The following is a 13,406-nucleotide window of genomic DNA, read 5'->3' as shown; positions in this document are numbered from 1 at the left end:
TATCCCTTGAAGTACCGTACCATTTTTTCACTATTTTTGCCATACTATACTGTGTCGTTTTTTCACTTTTTTTGTCATACTATACTATGTCGTTTTTCTCACTTTTAGGCCTTAATATACTATGACATATTTACACCTTAGTATATTATGATATTTGTGATGTTTTTATGCCTTAAAGTACCATACCATTTTTTCACTATTTTTGCCATACTATACTATGTCGTTATTTCACTTTTTTTGCCATACTATCCTATGTCGTTTTTTCACTTTTTTTCTCATACTATACTATGACGTTTTTCTCACTTTTTAGGCTTCAATATGCTATGACATTGTCATACCTTAGTATATTATGACGTTTTTGGTGTTTTTATCCCTTAATATAACATACCATTTTTCACCGTTTTTGCCATACTATACTATGTCGTTTTTTCACTTTTTTTCTCATACTATACTTTGTCGTTTTTTCACTTTTTAGGCCTTAATATACAATGACAGTTTTATACAGTAGTATATTATGACATTTTAAATTTGTTTATCCCTTAAAATGCCATACCGTTTTTTCACTTTTTTTGTCATACTATACTATGTCGTTTTTTCACTTTTTTTGCTATACTATACTATGTTGTTTTTCTCACTTTTTAGGCCTTAATATACAATGACATCTTCATACAGTAGTATATTATGACGTTTTTGATGTTTTTATCCCTTAAAGTACCATACCATTTCTTCACTATTTTTGCCATACCATACTATGTCGTTTTTTCACTTTTTTTGTCATACTATACTATGTCGTTTTTTCAATTTTTTTGCTATACTATACTATGTTGTTTTTCTCACTTTTTAGGCCTTAATATACAATGACATCTTTATACAGTAATATATCATGACATTTAAAAAATATTATAGGATAGTAAAATATAAAAAAGTCATAGTTTAGTAAGGTATAAAAATCTCTAAAAACATCATCGTACAACAAGGCATGAAAACGTCATAGAACAATAACTTTTTTCAAGTTTTTATGCCTTATTGTACCATGATGTCCTTTGTAGTTTTATGCCTTACTATACGATTCCTTTTTTTATGCCTTTCTATACTATTACTTTTTTCACGTTTCTATGCCTAATTATACTAAGATGTTAAAAAATAAGTCATAGTATATTAAGCCATAAAATTGTCAAAAAAACGTCATAGTATAGTAAGGCATAAAAACTACAAAAAACGTCATAGTATAGCATGGCAAAAAGTGTCAAAAAACATCATAGTATAGTAAGGCATAAAAAGTGAAGTAAGGCAAAAAAATGTCAAAACATCATAGTATAGTAAGGTAAAGAATGTCAAAAAATGTCATAGTATAGGAAGGCAACAAGTGTCCAAAAACGTCATAGTATACTAAGGCAAAAAATGTCAAAAAAAGTCATAGTATGGTAAGGCAAAAAGTGTCAAACGCCATAGTATAGTCAGGCAAAAAATGTCGAAAAAGGTCATAGTATATAGTAAGGCATAAAAACATCATAAAACATAATCGTACAATAAGACATTAAAAATGCTTAACAAATGTCATATTATAGCAAAGTATAAAAGTAAGGTATAAAAAAAATAATCAAAAAACATCATAGAATAGTGAGGCATAGAAATGCTAAAAAACGTCATAGTGCAATAAGGCATAAAAACTTCATAATATAGTATGGCAAAAAGTGGCAAAAAACGTCATAGTATAGGAAGGCATAAAAAATTCAAAAAACGTCATAGTATAGTAAGGAATAAAAACGTCATAGTATACTGTGGCATAAAAACATCATAAAATGTAATAGTACAATAAGACATTAAAAATGCTTAACAAATGTCATATTATAGTAAAGAATAAAAATTCAGAGTAAAGTAAGGCATAAAAAAAAATCAAAAAACATCATAGTATAGTGAGGCATAAAAACGCCTTAAAACATCATAATTTAATCAGGCATAAAATGTCATAGTATAGTACAAAAGTCAAAAATTGTATAAATAGTATACCAAGGCATAAAAATGTTGAAAAATGTCCTAGTATAGTAAGGCATAAAAACGTCAAAAAACATTATACGATAGTAAAGCATAAAAAGTCTTAGTATAATTAGGCATAATAACATAAAAAAGTCATAGTATAGTAAGGCATAAAAATGTCCAAAAACATCATAGTATAGTAAGGCAAAAATGTCAAAAAATGTCATAGTACACTAAGGGAAAAACACGTCAAAAAACATCATAATATAGTAAGGCAAAAAGTGTCAAAAAACGTCATAGTATAGGAAGGCATAAAAAATTTAAAAAACGTCATAGTATAGTAAGGAATAAAAACGCCATAGTATACTAAAGCGTAAAAACATCAAAAAAAAATCAGTACAGTAAGGCATAAAAATGTAAAAAAACGTCATAGGATAGAAAGGCATAAAAATGTCAAAAAATGTCATAGTATAGAAAGGCACAAAAAGTCATACTGTAGTAAGGCATAAAGACATCAAAAAACATCATAGTATAATGAGGCATAAAAACGTCAAAAATTGTCATAGTATAGTAAGGCCTAAAAGTCATTCTATAGTAAGGCATTAAAAATATAGTAAAGAGTTAAAAATATTAAAGTGTAGTAGGGCATAAAAATGTCATAGAATAGTAAGGCATTAGAGTCGCCAATAAAGCTAAAGTGCATGTATTTGGACTGCAGGAGCAAACCCGAGTACCCATAGAGAGCGCACGCAGGCACAGGGAGAACATGCAAACTGAAACAGAAATGCCTGGGGTTTGAACCCATAACCTTCTCACTGTGCGGCCACTGCATCACTGTCCCGCCCCATATAATAAATCATTTCATAGTAAGATCTTGATGTGTAAAATTGATAGAGTGCGCTTTTAGTTATCTAGACATTTGTTTTGCCATCTGGTAGTATTTCTGTGCTGGTTTTAACGCATGTTTGCACCTGTCTAAAATAACTTCTTACATTGTATGTGTGTTTTGCCCCAGTTGAGCTCGTTACCAGAAGGGGCAAGCCGCAGCGGCAGCAGCAGCTCCTGCTAATGAATTTGCATCTGCTGGCCAATCCTGGAGACTCTCTGCTGCTGCAGCACACCTTGGATCGCCTGCTGTGCTGGCTCTGTCCAAGCCTCCGTATCTTCCATGTGTCAGAGAGGGCCTCCCCATTTAGGAGTTACACCCACCTCTGTCCTGTTTCAGGTAAGGATCCTTGCTGTGCATTCTGCATTTAATGAAGGTACATTTTGTTCTTCTTCAGGTATTTCATTGGCAGGGATTCAAAACCATGCCTGTATATTTAATTTCATTGCATATCCTGTAGGTGTATTTTTCTCCATAAAGAGGAAAAATAATACTTTCCATATGTGAAAAAAAGACATGTTCACAGAAATGTACGCCATTTAAACTTTCTGTTCATGTCAAAGACCGCTTTAAAAGTTGTACTCTTAACTGAATACTACATTTATTCTGTGTATGGTGTAAACATGCCATCCCACTATGAGATTCCCCTTCTAGAATTGCATCTGTTTTTATTTAAGGTTGATTGAGAATAAACCTTTGCCAAAAATGTTTCAGGCTACCCTTCCCTGGCCATCACGTTCTTCCTCCATGAGGCCTATGGAGAGGAACGAATCCTCAAAGTGCTGGACTTCTTTCAAAGGCCTCCCTGGCAGTACCATCATACCGAGAGCTGCGGCAACCGAACTGGAGGGATCCACATTACGTCTAGCAGCTCCCCTGCCAACGCCCTGGTGCGGCCCTACCTCCTGCCTAGCAGAGACTTCTATAGTTTGGGTGCAGGGATGCCTGTGTGGGGGGTTCGACCAGTGCATTGTGGAGGAGAAATACTACGTGTGACACTGTACAGTGGATATGACAACTATGAGGACGCTGTGCGGCTGTATGAGACAGTACTACAGCAACAGGCAGAGGAGCAGAAGACTGGTTTCTGCTGGTTCACCCTCCACACTGGTAACTTCATGTTTGTTCTTGTTTTTTTTTGGTGCAGCTCTTATATTTTATAGTAATAAAAAAATATAAATTTTCATCTCAAACTCTCCAGCCGTAAGGAAACAGGCGTGAAAGTGACACAAAATCATTTGTTTGCCATGTCCATCTATATGTTTATTTTACAGAATCCTTATATTTTTATCTGCAGCATTTTAAGACATTAGTTGTACTGTATTATAGAACCTGCATAGAACAACATGAAACAGAGCGGAATCAGATAATGTCAGATCACATCTTTAAAAAAGGTTTAAGAGTAAATTTCTAAATATAAAAATTGTACCATTTTAAAAGTGTCCCTCAAGATATTCCATCCTGTTTTGATCTGCTCTGCTTTATTTCTGCCTGTTGCTCTGATTTCTCCCACGCACACAGAGCCGGGGTTGTGCCTGCAGCTGGCTTTAAAGCAGTTGTCACCAGGGGTTCGAGTGGAGACATGTAGTTCTGCTGTGCTGCAGTTTAGTGTGGAAGAAATTGGCCAGCTGGTCCCACTGCTGCCAAACCCCTGCACACCCATCAGCAATACACGTTGGCAGACAGAAGACCTAGATGGAAACAAGATTCTCTTCCAGGTAAGTGCAACTCAATACTGACCTCATTGTAACCTGACACCAAAAAGTGAAAAGGTTTTGATAAAAAATGTTGTCAAATGCGACAAAATGTACAAAATGACAAAATTCCTATAACTGTGGACATAATTGTTCAGTTACTGTCTTTTAATTTACATGCAGCTTAATGAGTGATATCTGTTATGTGTATTTTATTTTGCCTCACTCTTTAACGTTTAACGTGAGATAATTGTGAATGAAAGAAAAGATTCTCCTTGATTTGTGCCACACTAGATGATGAGGTTTGTCAGTGGTTGCAACAGTCATAAAAAGTCCTACATTATCTTTAAAACACACAGCACTGTGCTGGAAGATTTACTCTATAATTAGATCACAGAATACAGAGTGTAAAAGGCAGGATCTTTGTGCATCCTGCAGTTAGAGCGTGATTTGTACAACAGGAAATTTTGTACACAGTATGCAGCTGCTGTGTTCCCCAGTCAAATAACAGGTTTGCTTTTGAGGGAAAGCAGCAGTTGTTTACGAGATGAAGGAATGATAATGTGTTGCCTTACAGTTAACTGATGGTTATTTAACGAAGAATAAATCAAGGAGAAGCTTTTTTTTGATTCACAATTGTCACATGATTTACAGAGTCCTAAACATTTAAACACATACTTCAGTTATTGTGATGGTGATAAAATCATAGATGACGAACCTCATAAGATAAAAAAAAGCATCAGTTAAACAATAGAAAGGGGAAAAAACACTTATGTCATTCTTCCTGTGATAATAAAATCAAAGAGGCATGTGATTACTGTCTTTCAGAGAATAGACTCAAAGCCATATGTTAGATGCGTGTATGTTAATTCTGTCAAAGATACTTAGCATGCTTAAATCTCTCTAGTCCGGGCGGAAATCATAATCCCTCGCCTCCTGTGCTGCAGGTGAAAACCCCAGCTCAACCTCAGCGACCTCTGACCTGTGCTTTCCCCCTGACCTGCCCCAGCATGTCCCCTCGAGGAATGCAGCTCAGGAGCTCAGGACAGGGCCACAGCCTGTCGCCCTGCAGCCTCACCACTCCCTTGCCCTGGCAAACACATAGACAAGGTAGGTACAGAAGGAAGAACTGTGTTTGCGCAGTTAAGATGCTCTACTCATGTATCTTCAGGGTGGTAAATCTGCTGCAGGTATTAGTTGGTACTTTCCAGTCACAGATTCATTGTCAAGAGCCTGAGGCATCATCCATCTGAACAGGGACACTATCACTGGTAGTGAGACAGGTCTCTAAATTACTATCACGCTGAGCTGTCTGCCAAAGGCCACCGAGTTGAATATGATGATTTGACTCAACTCATGAGTGTATTCTTTCTAAATTTTCCCACAGCTCACAGACAGCCAGTGTATTAAGTGATCATTTGTATGTGGGAGGATATTGTACGTAAGACTGGATCATAACAGGCCGAAATGAATCAGAGACATGGAGAGTTTGCCAGCTAAGTGTGAAGTCTTAATATTTGAAATGAGTAACGATAGGAAACTTCAGGCAAAGTAGTTAAACTAGCCATTTAGCTACATTGACATGCAGTTTGTTTGAAGTGGGTCAGTGTCTTCTGCAGAAAGGTTTAATTAACTTCATCCTACTGAAATCCGATCTCATCACCCCAGCAGTTAGAGAGCTGTCAAGTCATCTTGTAAATGTGGAAACAGCATTTTTCAATTTACGTTTAAGGAGGTCCAAGATGATATATTTTTAAACATTTCAATTATTTTTTATTAAAAATATATCAAATACCATTTCACTTCAAGGTTGAGAAACTTTTCTCTACAGTCACCTTGAGTTGACACTACTCAAATTACAATCGAGTCCATTACATTTTAACTGGACACTTTTATGAGACTGCTTGATACATCGTTGGTTGTTTCTAGGTCACAGACCACGCAGTGACCCCTTCCTGGAGAAGCTTCATGGAGGAGGAGGTGGAGCAGAGAGCCTTGGATCAGGAAGCTGCTGTAGCACCCCTCCAGGCAGCTCCTGTTACTCATCCCAGCGCAGCAGCCCTGCCCCGCCCTCAACCTCCAATCACCCTGAATCTCCTCTGCGCCCCTCTATCACCCGTTCTTGCTCCCATCTCCTCCTGGAAGAGGACGAGGAGGAGCCGGAGACCAATGTGGACACAGGAGTCCCTGTCTCACTGCACTCTGACACAGCAGCCAAAACGATTACTCGCTCTTCCTCCATAGACCTTTTGATGACTTTCCACTCTGAGAGACCTGCAGCCGTTGGGGCTTCAGCCGTCGAGAGTCTGGCCAAGGAGTTGAGTGAGTGTCTGCCACGGACACACACACACCCTCGGGGCCCCTCCAGGACGTGGGGCTCTGCTGGTTATACGGATGGAGCCAAGGAAGGCTGTGGCAGCAGAACTGTGGCAGTAGGACAGAGCCCCTCCAAAGGGCCTGTGGTAGAGAATAGGACTACTGCTGAGCTGCTATCAGCACGCACAAACGAGGAGGGAGTGGATGAGTTCTTCATCTAAACTCCTGCTGCTGTGCCACATGCTGTGGTAATAATCACATTGCAATTAAAAACATATCACATGGAGAAGATGAGAAACCCTCTAACGAGGATCTGAAGTCAAACAGGAGGATGTGTAGTTTGACAAAAGAGCAGTGCTCTGGAACATAGAGGAAACCAAAGTTCAGCTGCAGGAGACACTTTCCACTCAAAAGTGTCTTGGAGTATAAATTCTTAAAATGGTTTGACTAGTCCAATAAATTTCCAAAATGTACAGTAGCCGAATAACTGTCCACATCCTACTCTAACAGATGTGTTAAAAGAGCAGCACAAGGTGAGTGCTGTGTAAGACAGTGCAGGTAATAACATTGTTGAATGTCCAAATTACCTTTATAATGTTGAGATCAAACTAATGATTTGTACAGATATTTTGCTAATTTGTAGCCCTGTGAATAGCAAACGTGAAGGTAAGGTTTTGTATGTGGTACTAATGCCAGTCTAGGTTTCTGTCACATTACTCAGCTAGAAAAACTAATGTCTTATTTTCAGATTGCTTTTGAAACAGATGAAGATGATCTCAGCGTGAAACACTTTGATGTTGCTGTTGATCGTGATTAGAGATCTGATTACTCTTCACAGTGCAGCATGGTCAGTCTGTGTTACAGATCTGAAACCAGGCTTTACATAGTAAAAGTATAGCCTAGTGGCTTTTTATTACATTTGTTTTAATGCACTTCAAATTATCCTTGTTCTAGAATTTGTGTGTTGAAATGTAGAAGTGGTGAATTAGACTTGGCCAAATTACTGTATTGAAGACTATTGAATTTTCTCAGATATTTTTTTTCCTCTGATAGCCTAGTGTTAACAGGATTTTCTAAATAAATAATCAAAGAAAACATTTGGATATATTTACTATTCTAATGTAAGGTGTCTCAAATGTATCCTCAGCCTGAGACCTCAGAAATGTTAATTACTAAGGCCACAGTAAAATGAGAGATCCGCAAGTCCATCATGTATTGGACTGATCAGGTACAACTAATTGTAGTCAAACCCACATTTTGCACAGTGGACATGATCATTGTATTGATTATAGCTGTCTAGAGACTGATAAGTCTGATAAAAGATAATGTTGTATTAGTTGAGGAAAAAAATCTATTAATTTCTCACGACTCAGGTCATACTAGTCTGTTCTACAATTATTTTACACCTTTTCCTGTTGACTTAAACTTTAAATCTCACCTACTACAGGTGAAACTCAATCTAATGATCATTTGTGTTACATGTGGATTGTGGCCAGTGCTGGATCAAATGCATATGATTCAAGGTTATACAATATGAGCTGGTCAACAGGACACTGTGGATGTTCAGGGCAGCTCAAAGATGTATACTGTTAATGGGTGTTACTGGAAAAAAAGGCTTAGTCAGGAAGTATCAACTATGAGGCTCTTTAGTGTCTAAACTGTTCAGTGATGTAGAGAAATGTCTTAAGGCTTAGTATTAAAAGACAGTTGAATAAAACAGCTTTCTGTTGTTGTCAAATTATCAGTTAAGTGTGTGTTCTGACAGTGATGAACCAGATGAAGTGTGATGTAAAAATCAAACACCAAAAGATAATGTTCTGGTAGGATGAAAAGCTCAGATGTGAATGCTGGATGTTTCCAAAAATGCATAATCACACTGTTGTCACACTGCTACTGTTTGGCGCTCAAGACCAAACCAGACAGAATTTCATCGTTGGTTGAATGTGGAAACATTCATGGTTATAGCAGAATTCTTTTTTCTCTACAACAGTTTCTTAATATGCATCACACTGTTGTTGGCACAGCTGTCAGCTTTGTGATAACATCCACCATCCATCTATCATCACACTTGACAACTCACCAACTTGTACTGCTCTTCTACAATTCATCTACACACTTAATGATGTACTCGTCATATTTTCCAAACAGTTGGATCTCAGTGGGTATCAGTGTTAAACATTTAGGCCTTCTACCTTAGCAAGCCATTAGGAGCGAAGCACAATCACAGCCCAACATAAGTAATAGTTATTTATATAATATCTTACATATGTTAGTGGACAAGATGATAAAAACACAAATCTTGTTGTTTCTCTGTCAGTGTGCAAATACTACAAGAGAAATGGTAATGGTAATATTGTCCCCACTTAACCACAGTTCTTGGTCCGGTCCATTTAGAGTGCACAGTCCTATTATTGTGTAAACATTATTAAAAAGGCTATAATTGCACATCCATATACAGTAAGATTAATTGCTCTGCAGTATAAATACTGTATATGCTTCAAAATGTATAAACCAAGTGGGCTTGTGTCTGTAAGTCCATACATGGAAGGAGTTTTTGAGCCAGGAGACTTTTGCAGCATATAAACTCAATGTGGGTTGTAGCACCTCTGTATTACAGTATACATCAACAAATTGCACTTTACCTCAAGCTTACAGCTCCATCTGCTGGTCAAAGAATGTTGTTGCTCTGCAGAGTGTTTCTACAACCGGTCCAGCTCAGATCCTTAGCCCACTGACCCTCTCTGGTGACTCGCACCTTGACTGGGTCAAAAGTCCAGAAGCGCTGTTCTCTGAACAAGTACAGGCGTCCGCCTGGACGGGTCAGCACCCCATTGGTGCCCTGTGGTACCCCAGTCCAGTCTGTCAGCCTGCGGGGGTAGTAGGGCTCTTGGCGCAGTGTTTTGAGATTAAGCACAGAGTAGCGGGAGCCCTTGAAGAGGACCATGTGACCCAGAGGGGTGTAAAAGAAGGCACAGTCAGGGTGGCGAGGCAGCCCCAAATCACTGCTCTTCCTGGGGAAGCCGGGGTCCAGCACACTGTCCTTGTAGCGCCACATCCGCTTCCCTGCAGAGCAGGAGAGGAGGAGGATTTACAAAAAGCCAAAACTGAAAGTGGTGACAGAGTCAACAATTAAACATTACACCAAAGATCTCCACAAATTCATGCTGTACTTCAAATAACACTCACAGCCCAAATTCACTCTGCCACTTGCTGTTTAAGATACTAAGATATCTATGAAGATATAGAGATACAATAAGATCTGCTCTTTTAAAACTAAGATTTGACAGTTAGTAATTTTATCATGCTCCTTTATCCAAAGAACCTTGGAAAGAAATATTTTGAGGGTCAGTGTTTCGAGGAAATGCAGCCTGCTACTTACGACAAAGTGTCAGCAGTGTCTCTTTCAGTTCTCAGACAACAAAGGACAGAGAAGGGTAGCGATGATTTATGGAGTCTTAGCAGAGCGTCTGCATTTTACACAAAACTCTTTTGCATTTCACAGATAAGTGAATTGAGATAACGTCAGGTTTTTGGCATCAAAGTTAAACTTGGCAATAACTTCAAACACATTATTAGCCTCTAGCACAAAGGTGAAACTACTACAGCTGAGGCTTAAGTGCAGTATAGTGTCTATAAATAGCTCTTTCCTAGCTTTCCTATTTGAAAAGGCACAATAGAATCTATTTTGGGGCTTTAACAGATGTATGAAGTTGGCCATTAGGTTAGAGAATGTCTTTAAAAGGAAGTGTGAGTCACTTTAATGAGCTCAGTGAAGCAGCACCTTTAAAAAAATACCACTTGGAGTCCAGTGGGGAGAAGGTAGCAGCCTCGATGGCCGGAGGGAGGTCAGACCAGCGCTGACGGAGAGGCAGCGGGCCGCTCACTCTGCCTTCAGCTGATACTGTCCAGTACATACTGCCCCGAAACACCAGCACGGTGTTATTCTGGTCTGGATACACACACACAAAAAGCACAAGAGTAAATACATGTACCACGTCAAAGAAAGTTCATTCTTGATCTTGGCAATAGCAGTGTCACAAACTAATCTTAACCTGTTAGCTTTTTACAGAGGTCTCAACTGCATCTCATATTCCTCAGCATGCTCTCTTTATCATTTTGTTTCAATTCAAGTAATTTTACAGTTCAGCTGACAAAATACATTAATTGCGTTTGTCCACCAGTTTTAAAAAGATGAATATGATAACAGGATTCCCTCGTGTCTCTGCAGGATTTAGGTTTGTCAGTCAGATGTGACTGGCTGTTTCTTTTCAAACAATACTTCAATTGGACCTCACCCATTGTGATGGCATCAAAGATGCCCTGGCAGTAGAGAGGCTGGCCTGTGGTCTTCAGCTCTGTGGTCTCCCACTCCTGCAGCGTGGCGTGCAAAACCTGACCTGGCAACCTCACAGGGCGGTCACCTGACGGCTTACCTGAGGGCAAAAACAAAGCAACAAAACAATGAACTAAAAGGCATCAGACAAGGCCGTGAAAGATGAATCCATTTACTGCCATTGTCACTGTTATTATTACCCATAATAATTAAGTTATTCAGAGACTGCTATTTGAAACTCACAATAACCAAACAAAACTCTGAGGACAGTGTGTTAGAGACCAGTCTAATTTCTCATGCATGCCAAAAGCAATTTAAGTATTTTCTAAATTGGGCAGCAGCAGGAACAAATTGAAAGACAAACAGTGGAGACTTCTCCCAAAGCAGGATTCAGATAATGTTTACATTTAAATTGTCTGTCACAGGATGTGGCTGGGTTGATGTATACTGATGGATGACGACATACTGCACAGGAAATAAACAAAGGATTCAGAGAGAGCACAGACTGGAACATTAAACTTATTGAATTTTTTGCACCAAAACAACAACAAGCCACTGATTCTTTTTTTTTGGCCTGTGAAACCTCAAAGTGCAGACTCCAGGCACATGAGATCAAAAGAATAAAGAACAGCCACAGCAGAACAAAAAGAAGAGCGCGACATACCAAAGCATAAGAGTAAATGATTGTGCTTTAGACATGATTACAGCCACTTTGTTTGCAAGGAGCTGAACAAACATTTGTGTAGGAGGTGGATAAAATCAGCACACCCAAGAACAGGAGGAAGACTGCAGGAAAAATAGATATACAAACCACAGTGGATAACACATGGACAGCTGCACATAATGTGTGTGTGTGTGTGTGTGTGTGTGTGTGTGTGTGTGTGTGTGTGTGTGTGTGTGTGTGTGTGTGAGAGTATACGAGCAGTGTGGTAAGATAAGAGCTGCACGCCTAAAACCTCTCTCCTTATTCCCTGTTTAAATTCATCAGTGAAGGAAAAGGTATTCAGATCTTGCAGTTAAGTGAAAGTATGTGAGTATTACTACCAAAATGTACTTACAGTATTTAAAGTACTAGTTTCAGCAGTTATTCTTTGGGAAATTCTTGTGTTTGCAGAATTTAAATCTTAAATCTTGCAGCTGATCCAGGTGCAGTAAATGTTAAAAAATGTACATATGGTTTGGAGATGATCATATGTTTTGTATGTACAAAATCTGAACCTGCAAAGTAACTAGTAACTAGCTGTGGAATAAAGTACCTCACAAGTACCTCAAAATATTATTCAAGGGTAGTACTTGAATAATAGTTTCTTTCTGCTGCTGTCTTTGATATACAGTCACACACAGTGGGATCTATATGTACTTGTTGTGCTGGAACTACAAGACAGAGGAAATTAAGTCAGTGATGAGTATTAAGGTTTGAAGCAGCTGTAATGGACGATGTGTGCAACATAATATTTTGTGTGAAAGATAAGTTATTTCCTTTCTGAACCTATCATTAGAGTTTAGTTAAATATTATTCCTGTTCTTCATCTTTACTGTGAATTTTCAGCGTAAAGTAACTAAGTACGTTTACTCAAGTGCTGTACTTTAAAATACACTGGTGCAGATCAAACTGTGTAACAGTTTATACAGTTGTTCAAATTAGCTCCAACTAAACCAACTACAAAAGTAAAATGCTACTTCGGCATGAAAGTATTAGTAATTATAATAATCCAATAATATGAGATTTAACACTATACCATAACACTCACAGGGGTCATTTTCTGCACCGAGTACTTTTACCATCGATACTCTAAATACATTTTGCTAATAATACATATCTACTTTCACCTGAGTAACATTTTGAAGAACTTGAACTGGGGTGTTTTTACAGTGTGGTGTTGTTACTTTTACTTAAGGATCTGAATACTTCACTCCACCACACTATATACTCTGTACATACATTGTCTCATAAGACAGAAACACCTCATGCGTCTTCTTGAATGTATGATGCTTTATGTGTTTTCATGTGTCTTGTCACAGAGCAAATCAGATCCAGATCACCTCTGGAGACTGACATATTCAGGCTGCCTCACATCTGCTTCCCATCACATCACAATGCCAACACCAAGCATGGTTGTCTCACACCCACCAACACACACACCCCCACACAACCCCCCCCCACACACACACACACACACACACCCCCACACACCCCCAC

At 38.5% G+C, this 13,406-nt stretch overlaps 2 protein-coding genes across 3 annotated transcripts in view; one reads left to right on the top strand and one right to left on the bottom strand.

The window, feature by feature from the left end:
• The window catches only part of fam124b (family with sequence similarity 124B), a 21,805-nt gene extending 13,212 nt beyond the window's left edge, over nucleotides 1–8,593 (top strand). The window contains exons 3-7 of the mRNA XM_023406656.2: nucleotides 2,993–3,202; nucleotides 3,578–3,973; nucleotides 4,385–4,581; nucleotides 5,505–5,667; nucleotides 6,487–8,593. Coding sequence (XP_023262424.1) covers nucleotides 2,993–3,202; nucleotides 3,578–3,973; nucleotides 4,385–4,581; nucleotides 5,505–5,667; nucleotides 6,487–7,094 — 1,574 coding nt within the window. The 3' untranslated portion in view covers nucleotides 7,095–8,593. The remainder of the gene's footprint in view (nucleotides 1–2,992; nucleotides 3,203–3,577; nucleotides 3,974–4,384; nucleotides 4,582–5,504; nucleotides 5,668–6,486) is intronic.
• mmp28 (matrix metallopeptidase 28) overlaps nucleotides 4,101–13,406 on the bottom strand; it is a 23,125-nt gene continuing 13,819 nt past the window's right edge. Inside the window, exons 6-9 of one of the 2 annotated variants that reach the window (XM_023406657.2) lie at nucleotides 11,169–11,306; nucleotides 10,655–10,822; nucleotides 9,516–9,936; nucleotides 4,101–7,116 (exon numbers count right to left, since the gene is read on the bottom strand). In XM_023406657.2, coding sequence (XP_023262425.1) covers nucleotides 9,542–9,936; nucleotides 10,655–10,822; nucleotides 11,169–11,306 — 701 coding nt within the window. In that variant the 3' untranslated portion in view covers nucleotides 4,101–7,116; nucleotides 9,516–9,541. The remainder of the gene's footprint in view (nucleotides 7,117–9,515; nucleotides 9,937–10,654; nucleotides 10,823–11,168; nucleotides 11,307–13,406) is intronic. The other variant, XM_023406658.2, reaches the window with a different exon arrangement.

Source organism: Seriola lalandi, unplaced genomic scaffold (assembly GCF_002814215.2).
Source record: "Seriola lalandi dorsalis isolate HSWRI2012SDOR001 ecotype SW California unplaced genomic scaffold, Sedor1 jcf7180002054313, whole genome shotgun sequence".
Lineage (NCBI taxonomy): Eukaryota > Metazoa > Chordata > Actinopteri > Carangiformes > Carangidae > Seriola > Seriola lalandi.
The sequence above is the reverse complement of the archived record's forward strand: the minus strand, read 5'-3'. Positions and strand labels throughout refer to the sequence as shown.